The sequence below is a fragment of the Mya arenaria genome, chromosome 14 (genome assembly GCF_026914265.1).
Source record: "Mya arenaria isolate MELC-2E11 chromosome 14, ASM2691426v1".
NCBI lineage: Eukaryota > Metazoa > Mollusca > Bivalvia > Myida > Myidae > Mya > Mya arenaria.
Window position 1 is genome coordinate 34,228,084 of NC_069135.1, and position 26,652 is coordinate 34,254,735.

A 26,652-nucleotide genomic window follows, 5' to 3' on the forward strand; every position below is an offset into this window, starting at 1 on the left:
GGATGCATCTCCCCTCCTGAACGACACCTTTAAACAATAAAGTTCCGAAAGAAGAATTTTAAACCACTCGGAACGCCAACATTCGTGAAGCTTGTCATATGTACCCCTTGAGTGCATTTTGTCAATACTATTATTCGGCAGGAATTGGTAAAACACAGAAGATCCCATATAACATATTGGGATCAAATCCAATGAAAGAAACATTCGTGAAGCTTGTCATATGTACCCTTTTAGTGCATTTTGTCAATACTTTTATTCGGCAGGAATTGGTAAAACACAGAAGATCCCATATAACATATTGGGATCAAATCCAATGAAAGAACTCTTCATATATCGAAACTACAATAATGCCAGGGACGCACTTGGTGACTGCCAAAGTTCATCCAAAATTCTTTGCAATCCACATACAGCGAAACAAACACAGGTATGGAATTAAATACAATTGCTCCAACGGCTCGGTTTGATTATTGCAGAAAATGGGAAATCAAAAAAATACCACTTAAGCCAAGCACAAGGTTACGAACAGTCTCAAGTCCAAATGTAGAAATTAGACTAAAAAAACAGGTTTATTAATTACAAACAATCACCTCTATTCCGTTCGTTTTGCAAATAGTAATACGTGCGAATGATTGTACACTTTCGAAAAGAAATACAATTCAACAAAGTTACGCATCAAAAACTCAACTAGAAAATTAGTTACAATGAAAATGAAGAATTGCAGATTGGCCACTTGAACCTGAAATCAGACTTCAAATTGTTTGTTATCATGGCCCAAGGCTTGAGCCTCAAGAATCGGCAAATATAAGGCGATATGGAATAAAAGGAATATCACTAAATGTATGTCCATATTTGTCTACAATAAGAAATCGACTTGACATTACATCATATTTTTGTTTATTTGAGTTTAGCAACTCTGCCCGCGTCCATTGGCTGCATTATGGTTTGACCCCGCCGTGACGCCATTACGACTTAAATTGTGATTAAATGCCATAATTACATGAGATAGAAGTGATAGAAATCTGCAGTCAAATCCAGACAATGAAAGACTTGAAGAAACAGTGAGATACAAGAGATTTGTGTGCGATTCCCTAGCGAAGACACCTCTTGGTTCTTTAACGTACTCGGTGTAAAGCACCGATACACGGGATACAACTTTCCTGGGTTGAACCAGCACTGAGTACACCATTTTTCCAAGCACTACCCTTTAATTGCCGAGCGCCAGGCAAGGGAGCTACTTTTACCAATTTTTAACGTCTATCGGTATGACGCGGCCAGGTATCGAACCCACAAGCTCCCGCTCCGTAGGCGGACGCCTAAACCACAAGGCCTCGGAGACGGTGACATTAGGTCATTTGGACACGTAATGTTTATATATCCGTTCAGTTGGTCACGTGACATGTTATGTGTTCTCATTTCGAAACTAAAACTACTAGCGTCACAACAAATATGGTGAGTAAACCCAAATGTTTTATTACCAAAATTAAGAAAGCAACCCATTGACACCAATGCATAACAATGTTCAACAAAAATACACACACATACAGAACTCTAATTACGTATTGAAGAACGACAATTTTGTAAATGAAAGCACAGCAAGTAAACACAAAGTCAGGGGTGAACACTTGTCAGCCGACGATCCTGAAAAAAGAACAACAACAACATTCGTTATGATTGGTAAACTGACTGCGAATTCGAAATATCGCCTTGTCTTACGTAAACAGATACACCAGTTACATAAATTACGTTTTTATTAAAAAGTGCATTTTTCAAAACCAGCTGCTAGTCCCTTTACTTAATATGACTACAGTAATTGTAGAATTGTTAATGATTTTGAATGAGACTATCCATATTTAGAAATGTAAATATTGCCTTACCACAAACGGGACAGCACTGCCCTTGTGGGGTGTAGAACTCAGGACAGTCCTGCACCTCGCTACACTGTTGACGTGGCGAACACCGCTCCTTTCCATTCAGACAGAAGCATGGTTTACACGGATCCGTGGAGGTTCGAGTTCCTGGGAGCGACATTATAAAATTATACTTATATGATCATATATGTTATCAGTTATAATATTTTGTCAAATTGGACGCAACATTTTTGTCCATTAAATGAACTACGTTGTAGTAAACATTTTAGTGTAATTTCCAGAATGTATTCTATTTATGCAGTATCATTCAGAAATCTTATGCAAAAGTGAGTACTAAAAAAGAAACGTTCTACCTCCTTCGAACCATCTTCCGTTAATCAAACAGTCTGTACTGGCATTGTAAGAAGGCGTTGAACTAAAAACGTCACGGAGGGGTTCAGTGCTGCTGTTAGTGCTACTGCTGGTTGATGGTGGCGGTGCTGTTGTCGTGTTTGATGTATGACACAGGGGACAACATTGGTCAGATAGTTTCTCCTCGACACCAGAGCAATAAGGTGGTTGAAGGAAACACTCGTGGTCCCAGGACACCGTTTGACCATTCGAACAAATGGTACCGTAACAGTTGTCTTGCGCACGCGAAATCTCCTCCTCTGTGTCAAAATATTGTGAAGTTAAACAGGTTCAAAAGTTGTGAAATTAAATTGTATTCAAGAATAGCAATGACTAAGAAAAACAACAGCAATTAATTTTAGATACTTGGCATGTGGACCTTATGATGAACTGACATTGTAATAGTATCATAAAGAAAAACACAACAAGATAACGTTAACATCTAGGGTCGTATTTTAAACAGCACATTGCAAGAGTTGAGTGTTTCTACCGTTAGCGTAGACTTTGTCGTCAATAACACAGCTTCCAGGCGGGGCTCGGGGTGACGTCGTCGGAATTGTCGTCCTCGGAATGGTCGTTGGTGGTGGTGTTGTCGTGTTTGATGTATGACACAGGGGACAACATTTGTCAGGTAGTTTCTCCTCTATACCAGAGCAATAAGGTGGTTGAAGGAAACACTCGTGGTCCCAGGACACCGTTTGACCATTCGAACAAATAGTACCATAACAGTTGTCTTGCGCACGCGAAATCTCCTCCCCTGTGTCAAAATGTGGTTAAGTCTAACAGGTTCAAACGTTGTGACATTAAATTGAAAAGAATATCAATGACCAAGAAAAACAACAGCAATTAATTCCCAAAATTAAAATACCAAGTTTAGATAGTTTCCATGTCAATAATATGATGACCTGACATTGTGATAGCATCAAGAACAAGCCCATTAGCCGAACATCTTCGTCGTCGTTTAAATAGCATACGACAAGAGTTAAGTGTTTTTACCATTAGCGTAGACTTTGTTGTCAATAACACAGGCTCCGGGCGGGGCTCGGGGAGTCGTCGTCGGAATTGTTGTCGTCGGTATAGTCGTTGATGGTGGTGTTGTTGTATTCAAACAAAGAGGGCAACATTGGTCGGGTAATTTAATTTGTTGACCAAAACAGTCTGGTGTGTAGAAGTAGCACTCATGGTCCCAGTTTACCACACCACCAGCCTCGCAGTATCCACCATTGCATCCATCAGGTGCGCTGTAAAGGACGTCACCTGGAAAATGTAGTTGAAGTCAATATAAATACTACTTTAGAATGTGTATTTTCAGTGCTGCAGTTAATTATCATGCTTAATGTCAGGTGCGGTTTTGCTTTCTAACAACTGCTTTTCTTATCACAGTTAAACACAAAACAATGGTTACACAATGCAATCTAATTGAAATATTATCCTCTATAGACTTCCGCCTGGAGAATTTATGAGTTATAGAATGGTGTTGCACCTGTCCTTTTTTGAAGCACCCATCTCCCCTCATGGAGACGGGCACGTTTATCATTCTGCCTTCTTAGAATTCAATGTTTTAGCTCACGTATTGTTCTCAAATATGTAATATAGAAGTTCTTTATTGCCCAACACGATGTGCTCTATTAGCCCTTAGCATCATGTGTCCTTTTGCCGCATCTTTTCCTTTTTAAAACCAGCTGTCTAAAACGATTGCATTTTGGAAATGATCCTTTGCATCAACATATCTGTTTCGGATTTTTTTATTTTACGAATTTCAATCACCAAATGCATCATATCTTTGAAACATTTTTGCATTAGGTACTCTAAATGTTGTATTCCTTCATCTGTAGTTAGAATTGGGATCTCTCATCATATGAGTACTTAGTGCTTACCTTTTTCCTTTTATTGTCATTTATTTTATGTTTAAGTTCCCTCAAGTTAATGCAAACTTTGATAAGTTTAATCATTTATGTATTAACGTTTTATAATTGTTTGGATAAGAGTAAGGTTGTGCACACAAATAAGTTTAAACACACAGTAAATTTACATTTTACTGGATGGTTCAAGGCGGTACTTAACAATCCTTGATCAATATGTCTAGTTTTATATGGTATATACTTGATGTGTTGTGTGTTGTGTTTTGATTTATTGTTATGTGTTTTTTCTGGATTGTGAATGTGATATGTTCTGTTTGATGTTATTTGCGTTGGCCCTATTCCATTGAACGTCGTTTATGATAAACTTTCGACAACTGGATTTGTTTATGTATTTTTTCATATAAATATTGCTTCAAACTGTTCATTGACATTGATGAAAAGTGCAACACTGTTAACTCTCCCTAACGAAGCCATTTTCCCCAAAGACCGTCTACTTAAAGGCCTAGAAAAGGGAATGTTTGGCATGACAATCCCCTGCTGTACTTCTCCTGCTAATTGCACTGATGTCACAGTAGAGGCAAATTTTCTGTTTATTTGTCTATTGGCTCAGGGCCATTTAGGGTCCATTTCTATAATAAAACCTCCAAAATTGTACTGCAGGATACTCAAATCTCAGATCTGATAAGATAAATAGGCATTTAGATAAAGACCAATACACAGAGGTTGTGTACAATACAAAGTTTTGGGGGAAGGGTCACTTATAGAAGGATTGAACTAGGCCTTTAAGACAGGTAGACACAGTGCTGAACATAAACTTTTGCAGTTTTATGACTATAAAAGAAACTCTTTCTTATGTACATGTAACAAATTTAAGTAACTGACTTAGAACCCTTGCGGTGGAAAGTAATCGCAGCCAGATCTCATACATATGACCAGTAACTTGAGCTGCAACGATTCACTTTAAGCTCGATCCGAATCAATTCCGATCTAAAACATGTCGATTCGATAAATATGTTTAATAGATTCATGTTTTATTTATTGCTGCTATTTAATATTAATTTGTTTTTAATCACTGCAATTACAAAAAAAAAACTAGGACAGTGTGTCATCAAGACCCAATTTTATTTAACAAAACTTTCTGTTTACAATTTGTTAAATAACAAAAAAACATCACACACTTAAGTTATAGCAGAAACTACATGTATATGTTGATAAAAGATTTAAATTTTAAAAATGTGCGAGTGGGAGTCCGTCCTTTATGAAAACGTTATCATATCCGCTAGCTGAGACTAGACGTTTAAACCCTTAGGAATGAACAGAACAGTAAGTTTCACAGAGCATTGCTACTTAGTGCCTTGTTCTATAGATACAATAAAACAATACAAAACAGATTGGAACAGAGCTTGTAACACCAGTGTAACAACCAAACCTTATACACTGTAGAAAATAACACATAATTTGCTTTCTGTGTCTTAATGATCCATTCTGTCCCCAATTTCTTGAAACTCCTTATTTATTGTGTACAATTTTTATTATTTTTTTATTTTTTTACGGAGGGGGAGGGGGGGGGGGGGGGCACTTATAAAACGATTAAACTAGGCCTTTAACAGTATTATATGGCTAATTTCAATTTTTCAATTAGCCTAAATACAAACTTCAATTTGAATTGATGAATGAAAAATGGTTTATTCTGAATATTATTAAGATTGTTGTTATTTAAAGTCTAAAGAACATTATGCAAATTATTCAAACAAAAATATAGCAAGCATAGCTCTTGTTATAAGGGCGTTCAGTTCAAGAAGTTCTTTTTGAAATTGTGCTCTGAATATTTCGAGGGATGAAAGCGAAAAGGTTCTAAGTGACATTAAATAAAGAAGCAGATAGAACCTTTTTGCTTTCACCCCCTCGAATTGCAATATAGAAAATTAGTAAATGTTATATTAACATATATATCAAAAACAAGAAATAGTAATATATGTACCATCATGATACCATTTTCCCTCCCAGAAACACGATCCGGGGACTGTGGTAGGCCTAGGCGTTGTTGTGGGATACCAGGTTGTAGACCCCTTTGTAACGTACAACATACCCAGTGAGCAGGTCAAAAAGGTTAGATAGAACATGTCTATAACAAAACAAAGTTATTAATCTTCGATGAATTTAACGAAGTAAACAATCATTTTAACTTATAAAACTAAACAACACTCAATAAAGAGTTTAAGCAATTCATTTATTAGGAACGTATACATGTATATAACAAAATCTTACCACTTTATAATATCCTATATAAATAATCACTTAAGAAATATTGGTGTAAACAAGTCTCTTAATAACAAACCTCTTTATACGCTCCAGTAGTTCCTTTCTGAACTATGGTGGCATAAAACTGCCGTAATGTAAACAGTTAACGTTCGCGAACCGTTTCGTGTAAAGCATCAGTTTAGCGATAACTATCTACCTATATAGCTAATGTAAGCGAAATATTTGCGGGATTGTAGTATACTTGCTGTGGTAATATGATAGACTACCTGGTGTTTTCCCAGCCAGAAAAGCCTCCATGATAACAATTTATGTTTGCGAGGCACTGTATTAAGACCTATATTAGGCAAAAAAAATTAGTTTGTTTAGGGTAACCTTCCCAAAATTTCTAGGTAGGGTAGGTAGAGATTTTTTTTTCAAAATCTGTCGTAAGTTCAGAGTGTTTTTCTTGCACATGACAGTCTTTCCTACATTACTGTCATTGCCTGACTTTGTTTTATCATATTAACAATAATTCTGATTGAAATCTTCATTTATCCGCCCTTCGTAACTCTCTTTTCGCTAACAAATATTGTTTTTGCCCAGAAACGGAAAAAATAGTTAGGGTCGGCGCATATTTATTGGTAGGGTCGGGTTACCCGAAACGGACATATTTTTTTAGGCCTTAAATGTATAGTAAAATCTGGGGTTTGTCGATTCTCTTTGGTTAATTCTCTTTGGTTCCAAGATATTACAGGGATAATTGTTAACACGAATCTTATATAGTTAACCGGTTATAAAGTTATTTTTTAAGTGGAATTCGCAAAACGTAACTAGACAATCTGTCAGTGTTGTGCAGCATGAAAAGGTCACAGAGTTGGCGTTCAGTGCACTTTTAAGCCTGTTTTTAGTATTAGTGTATTTATCTTATCGAGAAGTTACGCGTATATTAATTTGATAACTATTTGATTACCGTGAAATTTAAATGGTTAACAAGAAACAATGCTCGAATCGTTATCAATCTATTTTACGGCAGTAATATGCCACCATACTGAACACATATATATATCCAGTTTAAACAGGATAGTTGTTAACAGATGAGAGTTTCGATCATTAACTATTTACAACATCTACTTGTAATGTCGATAAGAACGTCGAAGAGGTGGTTACATTCCATCGCAATGAAGAAGAAGTTCTAAATGAAATAGTTTCAATTGCGATTCTTTTGCAACTGTTTTAACAACTACAATAATGGTTAATTTTGCTACCTTTTCCTTATTTTAAACGATTAGTTAAGTTTATTTCGTATAAAGTAATCGATATTTTCTTTCCGTTTTTACACATTTTACACGGAATCATTTTAATACTGATGCTGTTAAGATAACGGTATAAATATTTACACCTCAACTTCCATTCCTTAAATGAACTGCCTTTCGGCGATTGCGTTCATCAATCGATGAACGTAACATCTTCGGATATGTTCGGATCGTAATTCATTGCATAACAATATACATGAAAGCTATTGATCTTGTTATTGGTTGTATTGTGTCTGCACGTCCCGTAAAATATAGATCAACATTTTTAAAAGTGTTAGTTTATTATATTTTAAATATATTGGTACAAGAAGTGTTTCAATTTTACGTTTTAAAGTGATTTCAAGTGGTTGATCTTTTCCCGCGTTATTGTGACGTCATTTGAAAAAAAAATGTTTCCGGTTATAGTCGGGTCGTTCTATTTACAAAATGGGTAAGAACGGGTTACTGAAACGTTTTCTTAAATGAAATGAAGTATTCTATTGCAGGGTTGATGTCACTATTATAGTTATCTCATTAAAATCATATCGTGACGTTCACTTCATTTCATTACGTTAATTACATAGCGTAACGTCGTGAAGCGTGTATTGGGGATCTGATTTTAATGAGATTGTCATTATAGGGGATATGAACGCAATTGGGTCCACACACATTGACCAACCCAATTGCGTTCATACCCCGATAATGACATCAACCCCGCAATTCATTCCTTCAATGGCCTCTAAGTTATATAATATGTCTTTTTACTATACTTTAGAGCTTTTATACTCATATCCATAATATAAAAGACAACAAAGTTAATTATTCAATATAGTTTGATATGTGTATCAGCACAAGGAATAGCTAGCTTCAATGTTCGGAGATGTGTTAAATTTGTATACTTTTTCATCATGTTTTTATATATCCAAGGATAAAAAAGAAACAAAGTTTTTGGAATTAAAAAAAACAACAACAAAAGTATTTTAAATCTGAATTGGTTTTGGGTAAATTGTTATGCTAAAATCTTTATCTGTGCATATTGACGATACGTACAATGTTATCGAAAAGTAATCAAAGCGTAATAAAAAGGACTACAGCATTCATTTCAAAAGTAATCTATTGCAAGTTCCAATTAATTAAAATCATGTTTGCAAAATGTATTTAATAACATTCGATTACTTGTAAAAACTGTATTCAATTACAATAGATATTTTGTAAATATGGTATTCCATTACAACCGATTACCATTTAAAAATTGCAAAATTGATGTCACTATCGGGGTATGAACGCAGTTGAGCTGGTTAAAGTGTGTGGAGTCCGAAAAAAAACAACGTTTATTATGTTTTGATTGTATTGTGTCAGCAGGCAACGAAAACCTTAAACATACATATAAGAAGGTGTTATGTCAGATGCATTGTTGTCATTAGCGTTTCAAATTTACGTTTAATACGGTTGAATGTATTCTTTTTTTATTTATTACTCTTATTTCACTTGGATTGGAAATCCTCATCAAAGTTCACGTAGGCTGTAAGGTACAAAAATAAAACCGATGCTTTTTACTCAAAACTGATAGCGTCATATTAAGCGGTATTAGGTTGATCACTATTTAGCCAATTTTGATGACACTTGATAAACAACATTTTTAACATAAACGTTCTTACTACAGTGTGTATAACCTCAGACCAATAGGGTTCCCTGATAAAACACACACAATTAATATTTCATGAACCACTAGCGGGTCGATGGGAAGGGGAGCAACCCTCCCCCCCCCCCGACACACACACTAAAATCGTCCAAGTTAAATGTTTATTTCAATATAGATAAAAAAGGTAATAAACCGGCCCAAAACGCACCATTTCTGAACAGAAATTGTTAAAATTTCGCAAGTCAAAAGGTTACACCCCCCCAAGTTACGCCCCCTCAAACGTCGATTCCTGGAACCGCCCCTGTTAACTGTATTCTTTACGGTTATAATTAAATAAGCATAACACTTTCATAAACTCCTGTATTATTACTGAATCAAACATGGATCTTACCGTCAAAACCTCTTTATTTTACCTTTTTATTTTGGGAAAAGTTGTTAGTATTTGCTACGTTTAGCATTGGATATAATTAGTAGAACGTAGCCTATCTTTGTTATCTCCCTTGACGGATGTTACTACTTCACAACAGTGTCAACAAAAGAATCTGTCATGTCCTGATATCTTTCTAGCTCGTAAATCAAGCTTTAAATCAAAATGACAACGCAAGAAAAGATAAAGGTACAATGAAAGGCTTTTTTAGACAACGGCATTCAATTATTGGCTGTATTTTCAGACCAAGTTACGTAAATTGAAATATAATTTGACAGGTGTCCTGTAAAACAAGTGGGTGGGGAAGTGTAATACATTTTTGTTAAGAATTCTTTTAAACATTCAAAATGTCATTTTGTTTCTGAGATTAAAATGGAAACTACAATGACCAATACAGCATCAACATCACTGTACATTAACATACTCAAGCGCTATTAAATTACTTCTGACACCATTCAAGTGAAACTGTATATCCAAGTTTAGTACAAATAATTGTACCTGGACAGATTTTTAATTAAATTTTGATATGGCCATTCCTTCAGAAGATTAACAGAATCCCGTTATGAATGTCTATTATTTTAGACTAGCCCAAACCGTGGTTTGAACACTACCTTTCAACATCACAAATGTGTTGCTATAAAAAGTAACTCATCAGCAAGGCTGTTGGAAGTGCCCTTGACAGCTGATAGTAAAGTACATACATGCCATATCCCCTGGAGGGATGGAAAAATCCCCGGGAATTTCGATCGATCCCCAGGTTTCCTAGCGGGGGATGAATATCCCCCGGAATTACAAAGTCTTTTAATTTACGCAAATTTATTAAAGGGTTGAATTTGAAAAGCATGTTTACAGTAATAATGTTCTTCCTTCCTGAAGCTTAATTTGATTATCATCAACTCATGGTGTGTATTAATAACTCTAAATCAGTTTGCAAGGCACATGTGCTGCATTGTATTGATTGCCGAAACTAACAGTAATTGCGAAAGTGTCAATTAGACTGGTCAGTTGAAAGTTGGATTTTCATTGGTTTAACCATATTTTTTATCCAACCAGAGAGGATGTAACAAATTAAGAGTTCTTCACATTGTGTCATTGTTAAAAAAAGGATTAATGGTTTAGTACATTTGTATGTTATATGTTATGAGACACAATTGTATAACACAGTCTTCTCTAAGTGCTTCAAAACTGATCTGATATGATACCTGAATGTGCGTCCAATCATGAACAGTTACGGTTGAAAAATAGCATATTATTGAATTGTATTATACTTTCAAAGATATCTGTTGAATTATAATCACTGCTACTGCTTTTGAAACTAAGAAGAATGAAGTTGATACATATGACTTTTATCCAACTGGTTTAAACTTTAGAAAATTCAGTAAGTCCTGTCAAGTTTTAAAATAATGTCAATTTATATATAAAATTCCGCAATGTTTAAATAGCTTGTTCAGTTTGACTCTTGGAAATGAGATATAAAAGCACTTTCTTATATTTTTTATTTTCTTTGAGCAGAAGCTGAATGAGGGAGTGCATGATGTTGAGGAGTGGAACCGGCAGGTGATGACGAGTCTACAGAGGATGGAGACAAACAGGAAGGAGAAGGAGAACAAGGCCGCGCTTGAGACTCTTGACTCCCAGCTTCAGGAGGCCCTGCAGCACATGAAGAGGGTATGTATAACAATTAATAGGTCTCTTTTTAAAAAGCAATATTGGAAGCTCTTGGGTCAGCAGGCCTTACAGCGCATGAAGAGGGTTTGTATGACAATTAATATTCTTTATTTGTAAAGCAACATTGAAGACTCTTGAATCAAGAGGCCCTATAGCGCATGAAGAGGGTTTGTATGACAATTAATATTCTTCATTTGTAAAGCAACATTGAAGACTCTTGAATCAGGAGGCCCTACAGCGCATGAAGAGGATTTGTATGACAATTAATATTCTTTATTTGTAAAGCAACATTGAAGACTCTTGAATCAGGAAGCCTTACAGGGCATGAAGAGGGTATGTTGACAATTAATAGATATCTATATATAAAGTAACATTGGAGGCTTTTGAATCAGGAAGCTCTTCAGCTCATGAACAGAGTATGTATGACAAGTAAAAGTTCTTTTCAAAACAGATTTGGAGGCCCCTAAAATTAACTAAGGATGCCCTACAGCGCATGAAGAGGGTATGCACATGCAAAGTATAGTTACAAAAATAAGAATACCTTTGTTTGTACGACTCTTGATCCTCAGCCCTATTCAGCTCTATAGCACATGAGGAGGGTACGACAGTGTTTGGACAGTGTAATGACTCAAATAGATTTTTGATTACCAGTATAATTGATCACCAAAACAACCTTAAGAGCATGTGTGTATTTTTATCTTATTTCTTTAAAAGAGGAAAAAAGTGAACAACAATTCTAATGATAGTTTATTATAGTATATCACCTATTTAAAGTACCTGATATATATTTCAGTATTAATTCTTTTTTTCCAGCTTGAGCGAGAGATGCAGGACACACAGACGGATATCACACAAAAACTGGGCAAGAAATCTGCTGCAACAGAAAAAAGGTTGGTTCAAGTCAAGAGGAGATGTGTAGTTTATACTAATTTCTTTAAGCTTGATTGTGAAGATAGCTGATTGCTCATAGAATCACTCTTGAGCCCATTTCCTGGGCAGAAACCAGTACTCAGGTGTCCATTTCGAGAGGCCATGAGAAAGTACCCCTGATGGGGATCGAACCCACAACCTCGTGTGAGGTGTAGATAAATGATACATTGTGTAATCATAGTTCTTTTTTAAGTATTTTAATAGAGGTTATATTTTTTTGTCAGGTGTTGCTTACAAGATTGTTGTGGAATGCTTGTTTTACCTTTTTTGGTTACCAGTACTTTCTTTGTTGTAGAAATTTTAATTTTCTCGCTAAAAATAATACCATTCTGCAAAGTTTAGTAAAAATATAGGCATTTTTCCGTTTATGTATAGATAAGATAATAAAAGTTTATGCCCTAATTTACATAAGTATAATTTCATTGTCAAGATTTTAAGAGGTGCATGTATATTCAAAACATGCCCATGTTACCAAAAATGAAGATTAAATTGCCTGTGTCTTTAAGTAATTCTTGAATATAGAACACCATTTAACTGGTGTAAGAATTTGAATTTTGGATGCCTTAGTGACCCTTTATATTAATATCATTGGTAAGAGTTTATCATGTAGAGAATGGAATGCGGAAATATATAACAAACAAAAGATCGCAAAAAAATCATTTCAGGTTTGATTTGAGTTGTAATAAAGAACACAAATACAAACTGCCATGATATTATCCTTTTATTTTTTGGACATTTATAATTCAGCATCCATGCAACGCCATATCAAATTATACCAACATTATATGAAGTCACCAGGCATCAAAAAATAAATATTATAGCTTGTATAACTGGATGAAACTATAAGCTTATTTGTATATCAGATATCTTAAGATACATGTTAAGTGCTTCCAAAGGATTTCTCTATCCGAAAATAAACTGACTTTTTAAATAAGATAAACATGCCGAAAAAGATACTTAAAGCTGCACTCTCACAGATTGACCGTTTTGACAATGTTTTTAATTTTGTCTTGGAATCATCAGAGCCAATTTTAGCATAATGTCTGGAAACCAGTGATAAAAGACTGCTGACAAAAGATTGGATTGCAGATTTTCATATTTACCTTCGAAATTGGTGTTGTATGGCTAAAAGTGTTACTTACGCTTACAGAAAAATGATTTTTTGGCAGTTTTTTGAACAATTGAGATTTGTTCTTTAGTGAGTTGTTTTAAAATACTGAATTGAAAGACATTGATGCCAAAATCAGCTGATATCGAAACAAAAAATAATAGTCAAAACTGTCAGTCTGTGAGAGTGCTTTAAAAGCAGCTTTAAATGAAATTTGCTATATCTTTATAAGCACATTATCCTGTCTTACTTGTCCATTTAAGAAAGGGAATGACAGTTCATTATCAAATATCTGTGAGCTATATAAAACCAGATTTTTTTAAAGCACTGATAATAAATTTCTACCAATATATGTTCATTGTAACACTACTTAGACCAAGGATGCATTGGACAAAAAGTGGACAAATACACACTCTCCCGACTCTTGTGGAAAATAAACCATACATCAGCGTTGAACATAAGAATACTTTAAAGCAACCCAAGAAAGATTGGTTGTAAGTCTTGTGTATGGCACATATTGTATCAGTTTGAAGAATGCTGCCTGTAATAGTATTATGGAATGATGCAAAATATACATACCGTAAACAGTCAACCCCCATTGGCTTGAACCAGCTTAATTACCTCAAACTTTGGAAAATTCAAGCCAAGTGGGAGATTATACCAACAGTACAAAGAAATCTGCAGCCAATTGTATAAAAGTTGGTTAGATTTAACCGCTGGCTAAAGTTGTCCAGCGGTTAACTTTAACCAAGTTGGCCATTTTATCCAAACCGTTTATCCGTTTGTATAAAGGCAGAAAATGCGGCGGCTAAGTTAACCAACTTGGACAACTTTAACCTAACCAAAACTTCCTAAAAATACCCACAATGCACTGATCAACATGGTCGGTTAAATTTTGTCCAAAAGTTAGCCGAATCACCCGCTGGTTAGGATAGCTTAATTTTTATACAATCGGTTTTCGGATAACTTGACCAAACCAGGGAGATAACCAAAAGATAACCATTGGTTAGGAGTTATCCACGTTTATACAATTGGCTGCTGTCCTTTACATCCATTTCGAACCAATGAGAAATTTGAGCTAAACAAGCTGAAACCAACAGGGTTCGACTGTATCAAGCTTATTGTGTTCCCTATATATTATGATGATGGAAAATTGAATTTTGAAATTTCTTTGAACTTTGTGTTTCTTTGTGTGTCCTTTTTGAGATTTTTTCTACCTGTATCAGTTTGTTTGTGTATGAATTTTATGAGTGTTTCAAAATGGATGTGCATGGGGTTTGTTTTTCAAAACATTATAATTTATACCTTTTTAATAAATATTAAGTATTTTAATGGCATTTCTGGTTTAGTTATGTGTTTATCAATATGAGTTCAACATTCACCTTTGCTTTGTAATTACCTGCTTTGTAATAACCTGCTTTCAATTACCTGAGATGAAACATTTTGAGACCAATTCTTTCTCTTCTGTTTTGTTTATGCATCACTCATATAGTTATATATATATATATATATATGTATATATTTCAAACCTATGTACATGTATTGTTTTGTATGGACATAGTAGGAAGCCGCTGGAGCCGGAGGAGCAAGAGATGGCGTACGAGATCAAGTCTCAGCTGATGAAGAACATCGAAATACAGAATCAGAAACTCAAGACTGAGTTCACGCTGCACGAGAAAATGACTGAGTCTCGTATGCTGAGTCAGCAGAATAAGCGCCTGCACGATGACGTGTCGATGTCTCGGGCCAACTCCATGAGGCTAATAAAGATGTTTGAACGCAAAGCTAAAGAAGGTGAATATGCTATATAATTGTTATCGAGGGATGTTTGCAATATTGTAGTAACTAGCTGACTTAAAAAGGACTACCGTAACTACAGTGTTGTGGGCTATAATTTATATGTTACAGACAGATATAAGTAATTATTCAAACGGAAAGAGCCATCGTATAGTCAAAATTACTTGGAAGTGTCTAGCCATTTTAAGTTGTGGAATTGTGGAGTATTATATATTTGCATCATTGAATGTTCATGGAAATGAGTTTAGTTGTATGAAGGGGCAACAATATCCATAATCAATGCCTAACTTTAACCTCAGTATCCATATAGTAGTAGGTATTAGGTAATAAGAATAAGGATACAATGATGTTTGTTCTTCAACATGGAGTATTGCTAAATATCACGCTTCCAACATAAATGACGCAACGCCAGGACTGGTCATGCGGGCGGTGACTCCATATTTTTCCATATTTGGTCACCAAATTTATATCGTACCAAAATGGTGTCTATTTTCCGAATCGATGTATATTCCGATGAAAAAATGAAAGATGTAAATAGGTTGTCAATGTGATATATTTGTTACGGGGTTAGTAGGTGACCCAATGTGGGATTTACGGAGCTTGGCTCTCACCTGATATGGTTTCCTTTGCCCCGTATATCCCATATAGGGTCATCTACTAACCCTGTAACTTATATTGTATACGTTTATCTTTATACCAAAAAAGTAGATGTTCATTTGATAATATTCAGCCAATGTCAGGGAAATGTTATTCATAATTAACGTTGAAATGAAAATCTATATTATGACCATAACTTATAAAAAAACAAATGATTACCTTACATATACCTGACATATTGTATAATCATTTAATTTCCATATTTTCAGCTGATTTTAAGTTAAAAGAAATGGCACTAGAAGTAACTAGGTCACAGGATCTTGCGGAGAAATACAAAAGCCTTTATGAGCTTGAGAGACGTAAAAATGGTAAGGACGGAGACCATCTACCACCAGTTTCTGACGGACAGGACAACCTGCCAAACAAGGAATCCACATACACGTTTCTTGGTGGGAATACTAGGGTCAATGACGTCATCAGGAAAAATGAGGTTTGTATATGTGTGTCCTGTGTGAAGTTGTATATTTTGATTTTTTTTTGTGTATGTTATATAGAAATTATGATGATAATTTGAGGGGAAAAATGTAACAACAGACATTAAATGAAACACTGAAAATGTTGTCTTTTATTTCTTGAATTATATAAAGATATCTGCAAGCTTTTTATTCATTAATTTTTAACTTAAGAAGCAATATACATACTCTCTGATGTTATTTTGTTCAACATTTATTATTGTCTTAAACAAATCATTTGTTTTTTTGTGTCACCTGGTTATAGAGACTTCAAACATTATGGTCATAAGGTGATACCTATTGATTCTTGGGTCTGTAGGTCAAATTTCAAGGTCACCTCTGACATTTATAATTTGACATATGTTTTGGTATGGTAATGATGAGTTCTCCCTGCAATCAACACATATTTGTGCAATTCTAGTTTTAAGAAGGAATCATATTTATTTCTCTGTATTATTTCTTTGTTGTAACTCTTGATTCTGGTATTATAGATATGAAACTAAAGGGTAAAGTAAAAATAATTTTAGCTCTATCATTATTAATTATTGTATTAAATATATATCTATGCACACTGTTCATAATCTTGTTATAATGCTATTATATTATAAATAGAGCATTTATTTCACAAGAACTGTATTAATAATATTGTAAACTTATATTTGCATAGAAATCTAGGATGCAAGTCAGTATATATACAACTGTAACATGCTTGAAATGTAGAGAAATGAGTTATGCATACACAAAATGACAAAATATATAGCAGCTATTTAATAAAGTAGCATTTCCCTGATTGTAGTTAAAAATTTGATGAATAGCACGGAAATATAATGATTCCTAAATGTTGGCCCTCATAGACTTTAATGATTATATAGTTATTTTATTGCATAGTTTTCATATTTCATTTCATTAGTGCTATATATGTTACGATTTATTTTTAGCAGCACTCCAATTTGCTTAATATTAAGTATAAATCATTAAAATAATGAAGATGTTTTTATTTCATTCTTTTATCTTGAAATAGTTTTAAAAATAAGTTTTATTAGCCTTAAAATAATGCACCATTCAATTGTAACCACAGCCCCCTCCCAGGTCCGGGGGTATACCGGGGATAGCCGGGGAAATGGGCTGTGTTTTTACCTTCCAGGTGGCCCCGCAGTGCCGGGTGTTTGCGTGGTTTTGTCTTCGCAAAAATATAGTGAATGGGCCTAACCTAGGGTCCCTGGGGTGGGGGGGCATTTGGCGGGGATTTTACCATCTGTTCGAGCCGCAGCGCTGGGATTTTACCCGGGATTGGCTGGACCAAAAGTCAAAATCCCCGCTGTTCACCGGACCTTGGGAGGCCGTGGTTACAATTGACTAGTGCATAAGTGTTATTTCTTTTCCTAGACATAAAATTTAGATATATTTTGTTTTTGAATTATGTTTTCTTTTTACTCATGAACATTGGTTCTACCATCCTTTAAAAAAATAATACAAACAAGTATTGGTACTCTTAATCAAACTGAAAAAGATCTAATAAAACACATTTGGTAAGTTTGTATTATTTTACTGCATTTATAAAAAAACAAAATTTGTAAGTGTGTCCTACATTCTGAATGTCTCCTCAATGTTATTCTTTGAATGCAAATTTTGCTAACTGCTCTAAATCAAAAACATACTTAATACAGCCTTGGAATTTTAGTGGGTCTATTTTTTAGAAAAACAACAGTTGAGGTACAGTGAGTGTCAATGTGCTGGAGTCTGCAGGGATCTTATGCAAATTTTTAACCTAAACATTCTGTCATTGTTCAAGATATTCCAATGCATTCCTTCATACAGTTCATATTGACAATATGCATAAGAAAAATGTATATAACTCTAGCTAAAATATGTTTTGAAAAATGACAAGTCAGGCCAACTGAAGAAAACGGACAAGTTTTGAAAGGCATCTTGTCTTCTGACGAACATGTTGCCAATATTAAAATGCCCACCACACCTGGTACAGTAAGGTAACTTAAAATTCTAGAAAAGCTACTTATATATGTTAAATCATTTGAAACAATTCTGTGCTGCATTAGTCCAGTTATGTATGCATGTTTTTATATCATGAAAAACTTGCCTTCTCCCAGGTTCTGAGGGAGGAGAATGACGATTTGCGGCGAGAGGTTAGGCGCCTCAAGGAAGACAACCAGCGGTTCCTCAAGCAGACTAAGATTGCCATGGGCGATCGAGACCAGATGTTGGTATGTGATATTAGTTTTAGCAATAATTATTTTGTATTAGTGCAACATGTTTTTTTTTTAGAAAAAAAGTCACTTTTATAAAAATAGTTTTGGTTTTAATGGCAGCTGTTTGAAATAAAATAAATAAAAATTAAAAAAACTTTTCTGAAAAGATTTTAAATAGGTGATGAGTTCAGACAGGAAAAAAACAATAATTTAAAGATAAAAAGATATTAGAAAAAAAATGGACAACTATTCCATCAGCAGCAGGATTAGAACCAGAGTACTCTTAAGTTTGCAGTCATGGACCATATCCATTAGTGAAACAGTTAAACAAATCTTGAATTATGGCATAATTTATCAACATTTTATTGAAAGTTGTCAATATATGAATATTGATAATTTTTAAGGGTTGTATGAACAAACTTTTAAACAAAGCTATCACTTTTGTAGACAGTTTTTTCAATCAGGTTGTAGGGACATTAAAAGAGTTCAAGAGGCCTCATTTGATCTGTTTTTTCTTTCTTTATTTGTAAATATAAACAATAAACTGCCATTGCTTACCATGAACATCAAAATTTGAATAAGATGTTGAAAGATTTCTACTTCATTGGCTGTAAGAGTATCATTTAACCATAGATTATGTATGCTTCATCAAAATGTTCAAACCTTTGCAGCACAAGTTAGAGACAAGTGAATCAAATAGAAGAAACCTCCTGAAACGACTTGACAAGGAGAAAGGACAAGTACAACTTGAAATTTACTAATTATTATACCCCCACAAACGAAGTTTGAGGGGGTATATAGGAGTGAGCTTGGCGGTCGGTCTGTCGGTCGGTCGGTCTGTCGGTCGGTCGGTCGGTCTGTCGGTCGGTCTGTCTGTCGGTCGGTCGGTCAGTCGGTCGGTCTGTCGGTTTTCATGGTTTCCGGACGATAACTCATGAAAGGCTAGACAGATTTGAACAATTTTTGGTACACAGGTGTAACATCAGAAGGTACAGGTCAAGTTCGATATTGGGGCTTGTGGGGCCAAGGTCAAGGTCACTGTTACTAAAAATAGAAAAACGGTTTCTGGACGATAACTCATGAAAGGCTTGACAGATTTGAACAATTTTTGGTACACAGGTGTAACATCAGAAGATACAGGTCAAGTTCGATATTGGGGCTGGTGGGGCCAAGGTCAAGGTCACTGTTACATAAAATAGAAAAACAGTTTCCGAACGATAACTCATGAAAGGCTAGACAGATTTGAACAATTTTTGGTACACAGGTGTAACATCAGAAGATACAGGTCAAGTTCGATATTGGGGCTGGTGGGGCCAAGTTCAAGGTCATTGTTACTAAAAATAGAAAAACGGTTTCAGGACGATAACTCATGAAAGGCTAGACAGATTTGAACAATTTTTGGTACACAGGTGTAACATCAGAAGATACAGTTTGGTGCACAGGTGTAACATCAGAAGATACAGGTCAAGTTCGATATTGGGGCTGGTGGGGTCAAGGTCACTGTTACTAAAAATAGAAAAACGGTATCCGGACGATAAGTCATGAAAGGCTAGTTTTTCTTGTCAGCAGTGTAACTTTTAAATTACTCAACAGATTTAAATAAAACAATACATGCATGATAAAAGAAGATGCAGTGTGCAGTAACCTTGGAGTTATGGCCTCTTTTCAAAGGAATGGTTTGCCATTCCTGTGTCCAGGCGGCATTTGGGGGTATTCGTCACTCCTGAGACAGCTCTAGTTGCTGTTGTATCATGGTGTTTACTCGATAAGTGCTGTTGTATCTTGAAATATACTGATATTTGCTGTAGTATCTTGATATTAACTTTATAATTGTAGTTGTATCTTGAAAATTACCTGATCATTGCTGCTGCATCAAGAAATTTACTTAATAATTGCTGTTGAATCTTGATATTTACTGATAATTGGTGTTGTATATTGGAATTTACTTGATAATTGATGTTGAATCTTGATATTTACTGATAATTGGTGTAGTATCTTGAAATTTACCTGATCATTGCTGTTGTATCTTGATTAAAATTGTGGATTAAAGTTTATTGGGAAAGAACAACTCACAACACATTTTAATCTGGTCTTTTGTTCTTCATAAGAATGACTATGAAGAACATTTTTGTTACCATTGCCTGAAGCTTTTATTTGCTCCACTATTACAGCATCAGATGTTGTCCAAGAGTCTAACACGTCAGGCATCAGACTGGATCCTTCTCAAGAAACAGATTGCCCAGTTTGATGAGGAGTACCGTTGGAGTCAGGTATGAAGTGGTCTTTTACTGTCTTTGGTTTTATCAAACAAAATATAACACATGTAACACGAATAAAGCATTATAGTTACAACATTCTCAGTATATTTTATGGTGATTTGAAACTTTATTCACTATTGTATAACTAGTTCATGGTTCATAAATACAGATGATGTATTTGACAACATTAAGAATGTAAAAACATTAATCAGACATGCTTTTGCTAGTTTTTTTTACTTACAGGGAATTCTTATAAATATAAACATAAGCCAAGTCTTCCTTTACAAAATCAGGTCATTGGCCTCTGGCTTAAAAATGCCAAGTCACGTGGCCGAAATATGTTTCCACCACTGGCACCCGATCCGTTGCACAGTATGGTGACTGACGATCCTAATTTACGAACCCCTGTGTCTGAAAGAGAGGACCAAAGTGAACATGAGTATGGCACACATGCATCTGTTAACCCATATGCAAACGCATGCACCACGACAATAGTACACATACTTGACAGAACGCATGTACTGCTATAGAATACATATAGACAAAAAGCATGCACTATAACAACAATACACATACTTGACAGAATGCATGTACTGCTATAGAATGCATATAGACAAAAAGCATGCACTGTCAAATAAAACACAGATAGAATGCATGAACAGTAAAATTATACACATACAAAAGCATGCACTGTCAAATAAAACACAGATAGAATGCATGAACAGTAAAATTATACACATACAAAAGGCATGTACTGTTAAAGAACTCATAAAGAAAAAACATAAAATGCATGTACTGTATGATAAAACATATAGCCATAAGATATGAGTGATAAAATACTTATGCTTGCTTGAATTACATGCATTAATAATTAAAGCATGCGTTAGTAAACAGATATATGCATGTAATGCACTTACTCTATACCCTATTCTTGATGAATGCTTTGTCTGACATATTTTAAAATGAAAAAGTACCAACTATTCTTATTAAATTGTTTACAATTCCTTGAAAATACTTTGGAAACTAAAACATTGAAAAGTTTTGTGATTTCACCAGAAATATAGTGATTTACAACATTGATAAAGATTTGCACACTCTCAGAAGTAAGCCGATTGACATCTTTGTTGCACAATGCATAGCACACACACATGCAGAAGGCACTCAATATATTACAACTTGTAAGGGACTGTTTGTTGTTGAATCTTCTTAGTAATATTTCTTTGCACTATTTTAAAGCCCATATGCTTTTTGAAAAAAGCGTTTACCAAGGATAACGGCCAACGCATGTGGTCATAATACATCCAATTGTTTTGCACATGACTACTTCAACCAACAAAAGCAGGGCATAACTACTCCAAAATCTAATTGCATCATATCCTGAAATTCTTTTTCATTGCGAAATTGTATGTCACTTGGCAGCAGCCTGTATATATTTTACCCATAAACACTATAATACAAGGTCCTCCTCTTCCAAGTGTGTTCAATTCGTGCCCTTGGGGTCAGGATTAGCTGTTATTATCTAAAAATGCATGACAGGAAAAAGACTGTTTGTTTCAGTTAAGGAAAAATGTAGCTTCTGCCCAACCGCGAACGTTTACCCCCAGGCTATATGGTAGTCAAAGAACTCTAGGTATTTCAGCTCCAAATGTGGCTTCATGTGCAATGCCATATACACTGTCATCTAGTCTCATGTCATTAAGTCATACTTTAATAAAAGTCCATGCCATTCATTCAATCGCTTTTATTTACACCCATGGTAGGATTTATGTCTTATGCTGTATCTAATTGTTTGTGTATTTGAGAAACCATTCAAATATATATTTTAGAAATTATATTCTGATTTGCACTTTGCTAGTGTACTGGTATGCACTTTTATAAGAATATAAGCTAAACAAGGTTTAGGAGGGATGATCCAAATTAAACAGGACTGGCATACTCATTACAATATAAAGTAGTTATCATTTAAACTTGAAAAGGTTTAACCTATGACATCACATGTTCATGATCACGTGGTAACGCTGAAACGTTACCTAGGCTGCATTACCTGGCACACATATTCCATTTTATGTTTAAATCATTTCAGCATTGCTATGTGGCCGGATGGTATTGGAATAACATTGCTTTTTTTAACGGTTAAATGCCAATATGTTACCTCCTGTTTATTCTAAATTGTATATTAGATTCCTAGAGAAAACATATGGAACTTTTTAAGAGGTAAACTTCAATGTACATATAAAAAATATCACGAATTTGGATTGTTTTTTGAAAATTGCTTTCACATGGATGTGTGGCTCTTAGAATATTTTAGGCTTTCAACATAATCGTATATTTAATCATTTGATCCAGTGAATTTTGCAGGTTCCTATTCTATATAAAGTTGATTCTCGGCAATTTGATCAGATATTTAAAGGGACTCGCTCATGTTTTTGGGCCATTGCTTTTCATGATAATGCATCTGAAATACGCTTATATTATAATTAATTTACTCTTTGCTACGGAAATTGCAAAAATACAATAAAAAAATGCTTTAGTGGTGAGCAAACCCGAGAAAAATAGAAAACTGAAAACGAAACCGTTCGCCGACAAGAAATCTATAAGCTAGGGGATAATTTTACCTTTAAGCATTTTGTTGAAAAGCGTATGTTAACTTTTGTTGAAGATTTCTAGCCATCAGTATCTTAGTTTTAACTCTCTTGATGATTTGCAACACTTAATTTCAGTGTAAAAAAATCAGTTTACAAAACATGAGCGACCCCCTTTGTGACATCAAGAGACATTTTGCTTATATTACAAGCTCAATTATTTTGATAGATGGATTCATTGTAAAAAAAAGCAACAAAACCTCTCAATGACCCATATCGTATCAGGCTTATTTTGATAATTAGGTAGAAAAAATGTCAATGAATTAACCTGATTATTTGAATGTATGCACCATAGTTGAACCAGCGGTTGAAGTCAGCGTCATAGAGTGAGTTATGTGGGTGTTTTAGTTGGCACGTAGAACTATTGGTCCAAGACACCAGACTGATTGAATTTCCCACAAAGCGCCTTATATATTTATAGAAATGTACAACTATTCTCTTTCAACAAACATGAACATTGTGTCTGGTAAAATGAAAACCTTTAACGCTTTCTGAAAATATGTTATTTCATGACACAAACTTAACTTTTCGGCGCTTTTGGGTAATTTAATACATCTGACTTCTCAGGCCACATGTAGCAATGTCTTGCTTAATTATGAATTGGTCAATGTTGACAATGTTTGTGATTGTTTATGTTCATGATTATTTGATCAGTGTTGCAGTAGTTGAAAATGTTTTCATATTCAGATTTTTAAGTTTGAGAATTATGATTTTTAAGTGAATTCTGTAGAGACGTGTTAGTTTTAGTGTGTTTCAGCCGACGTGTTGTACACTGTGAATGTGTAATTATTATGTTGAGATTGCATACTATTGCTTTTAAATGATTACGTTCAGTTTGATTGTGTAAACGCTTCGTTTGTTGGTGTAGGACATTGATTGCATATTTAGGCAGAATTACTATCATTATGAATGTGACAAAGCTAACTTATTTATTTGTGCCTTTGTCCCATGATTTTGAATTTTGAAGCGATGGTAATTTGTGCCTAATTTTTGTTGCTACATGTAGTAATTTTGTTTCTAAAAGTCAAATAGCATATGGATTTTTATTTAACAAGTATATAACAGTACTGTTTAATTATGTTTCTAAATTAAACTTTTATAAAACTATCATTGAACATAGTATAATACTATACATGCATAGTTCGTATCGTTTTGACCTTAAAAATATTACTCTAAGCTTCATTTACATTTTTGTGTATTGGGATTGGCCCTGTAGTTTCCATTGGGGAATTGATATGTTAAAAATAACTGTGTTTAATGTTCTCAGGTAGGACGAGTTGACCCACAGACAGCTGACGAGAGAGCAAAAGCCCACCCTGTCACCAAAAATGTCTACATGCCACGTAAAATGTTCCCAGTGCAGGAGTACACAAAAACCGAGTCGAACGCTTGAGATTTTGCCTTGTAAAAATGTTTATGATATTATGATATTATTATTGTTAGGGACACATTACCTTCGTTATCATGGATCGTGTTCATATTTCAAATAACTGCAGAGATGTAAGAAACAAAAACGTTACGAACAAAAGTAATATTGATACCAATCCTTTGTCTCCAACTTGTTTGTTTGTACTGTTACAATATATACTTATGGTTTTCAGAAAATCGAATTTTGGTTAAATTTATTGTTGTTGTTGTTGTTGAGATTCATTTGTGTTGTGAATAATATAATTTTATTTAATATTACAAAAGAGTATATTATAGACAGGGGCGGTATTAATAAGACTTCATACGTCATTTCTTAACTTATTTAGTCACTTTCCTATTTTTAGTATATCTTTTTAGTTATATAAATTAAAAAATCAAGAATTTCTAAAAAACATTATTCGCATTGACCTTATTGAAAACAACATAACATTAATGTTAAAAGCACTTAAACATTCTTATAAATTCACTATGAAAATATTAAGAAATCTACTGAAGTTAGGAAATGCTTTATGACCACGGCCCCAGGGGAACAGATTCATTACTAGGCTGGTGCATTTGGGTTGGTGAAATGTGTTTATTTATTCAGTTGTCTCAGTCGTGTCTCTTATTATGTTCTTGTGCAATTGTAAACTGTGTTAATTGTTTCATTAGATGTTCATGCATTACATTCACTAGTCTTTAAGTGTGATTTTGTTACTTCTCCCGATTGGATATGCTGTTATGCATATCGGTTTCTATTTCTTTTTTGTTGTTAGTGATGCTGATTATTTTTGCTTGAGTATAACTGGTTTAACTATGTTATTGAATTCAGGATCACAAATTTATATTTAATTAAATAAATCAACACATTTTAAATAGACACTCTTATTCAAAATCAATACATACACATGTATAACAAACATAAATTTTGAGTGATAAACCTTTAACTACTTACTAAATAATGCATTTATGTAAAATATTAATTACTGATGACAAGATTGTAATCATGTATCAAATAGCTGAAAACGCAAAAATATTAAATGACTGGTGAGTGCTAATAGTTTGCTGTGATCTACTATCTCTCTTAAGGTAGAAATATGTGTTTCTGCACCTTTCTTTCAAATTAAACTTGGTATCCTTCATAAGAACCATTGTTTTCGGTATTTATTCATTTATTTATTTATTTGGTATATTAAAACAATTGTATTAATGGTGGGAAAACCTATTTGGGAGTAAGAGTGCATCTTAAACTGTTTTGATATATTGACCATCATCTTGCCAGTGATGCATTATATGTTTAAAAATCAAATAATTGTGATAATATATGTCATTCTCAATGTTAAAAGGGGTTATGTAGGTTGTTTAACTTGTTTTAATCAGTTATGCGTATTTATTTTATGCTTATTTTTTAGCATAATTATGCTATGGTTTTATCTTCTTTTGTTTCTTATACATGGGATATTTTTACAAATTGTCCTTTAGGTGTAGATTTGAATTACAAGATGATTTGTTAAGAAAGGTAGGTTTGAACTTTCAAGCCGAATGTTTTAACTTTAGTGATAACTCTATCTGTGATCTTTCTCGTTAGTGGTAGACGTACTGTTTTGATTTGAGACATGTCCTTTTGGCATGAATAAAAGTTACAGAGCGCTTTGTGTTTGTCTGAATTGTTTAGTAAACAGTAGGCCCTACACATGCTCTGGATATAATACTATATTACTTTGATAGTATTCCCTAATAGTTGTCAATTTGATGGTACTATAAGAAATGTAAAGACGCAAATTCAATGGTATAACCTGGGACC

At 34.3% G+C, this 26,652-nt stretch overlaps 2 protein-coding genes across 6 annotated transcripts; one reads left to right on the forward strand and one right to left on the reverse strand.

The window, feature by feature from the left end:
* Positions 1-1,454: 1,454 nt before the first annotated feature.
* On the reverse strand, positions 1,455-6,679 carry LOC128216034 (kielin/chordin-like protein). The gene is made up of 8 exons (XM_052922628.1): positions 6,649-6,679; positions 6,459-6,490; positions 6,102-6,189; positions 3,255-3,515; positions 2,749-3,015; positions 2,222-2,518; positions 1,875-2,015; positions 1,455-1,638 (listed from the first exon to the last, which is right to left on the reverse strand). Exons 1-8 carry the CDS (start codon positions 6,677-6,679, stop codon positions 1,553-1,555), a joined length of 1,203 nt encoding a protein of 400 aa, XP_052778588.1. The 3' UTR covers positions 1,455-1,552.
* Positions 6,680-9,808: 3,129 nt separating this feature from the next.
* LOC128218392 (uncharacterized) lies at positions 9,809-26,498 on the forward strand. Of its 5 annotated transcripts, XM_052926055.1 has the most exons (11): positions 9,809-9,911; positions 11,235-11,390; positions 12,204-12,280; positions 14,990-15,222; positions 16,092-16,312; positions 18,443-18,556; positions 19,213-19,281; positions 20,713-20,811; positions 22,357-22,429; positions 23,737-23,767; positions 24,709-24,842. In XM_052926055.1, the coding sequence occupies exons 1-11, from the start codon at positions 9,888-9,890 to the stop codon at positions 24,710-24,712; spliced, it is 1,101 nt and encodes a 366-aa protein (XP_052782015.1). In that variant the 5' UTR covers positions 9,809-9,887; the 3' UTR covers positions 24,713-24,842. The 5 variants fall into 5 exon arrangements, with proteins under 5 accessions (XP_052782015.1, XP_052782012.1, XP_052782013.1 ...); XM_052926052.1 differs by lacking the exons at positions 22,357-22,429; positions 23,737-23,767 and adding an exon at positions 21,093-21,238 and having other exon boundaries at positions 24,709-24,848; XM_052926053.1 differs by lacking the exons at positions 22,357-22,429; positions 23,737-23,767 and adding an exon at positions 21,093-21,238 and having other exon boundaries at positions 14,993-15,222; positions 24,709-24,848.
* Positions 26,499-26,652: the final 154 nt, after the last annotated feature.

Excerpts from the sequence above, each read along its gene's own strand:
- LOC128216034 (XM_052922628.1), bottom strand. The coding sequence starts at position 6,679 with ATGGAGGCTTTTCTGGCTGGGAAAACACCAG. Across the intron at positions 6,190-6,458 it reads CTACTGGAGCGTATAAAGAG|GGGTCTACAACCTGGTATCC; the intron begins GTTTGTTATTAA and ends TACGTTACAAAG. Across the intron at positions 3,016-3,254 it reads CAACAAAGTCTACGCTAATG|GGGAGGAGATTTCGCGTGCG; the intron begins GTAAAAACACTT and ends ATTTTGACACAG.
- LOC128218392 (XM_052926052.1), top strand. The coding sequence starts at position 9,888 with ATGACAACGCAAGAAAAGATAAAG. Across the intron at positions 15,223-16,091 it reads TGAACGCAAAGCTAAAGAAG|CTGATTTTAAGTTAAAAGAA; the intron begins GTGAATATGCTA and ends CCATATTTTCAG. Across the intron at positions 16,313-18,442 it reads ACGTCATCAGGAAAAATGAG|GTTCTGAGGGAGGAGAATGA; the intron begins GTTTGTATATGT and ends GCCTTCTCCCAG.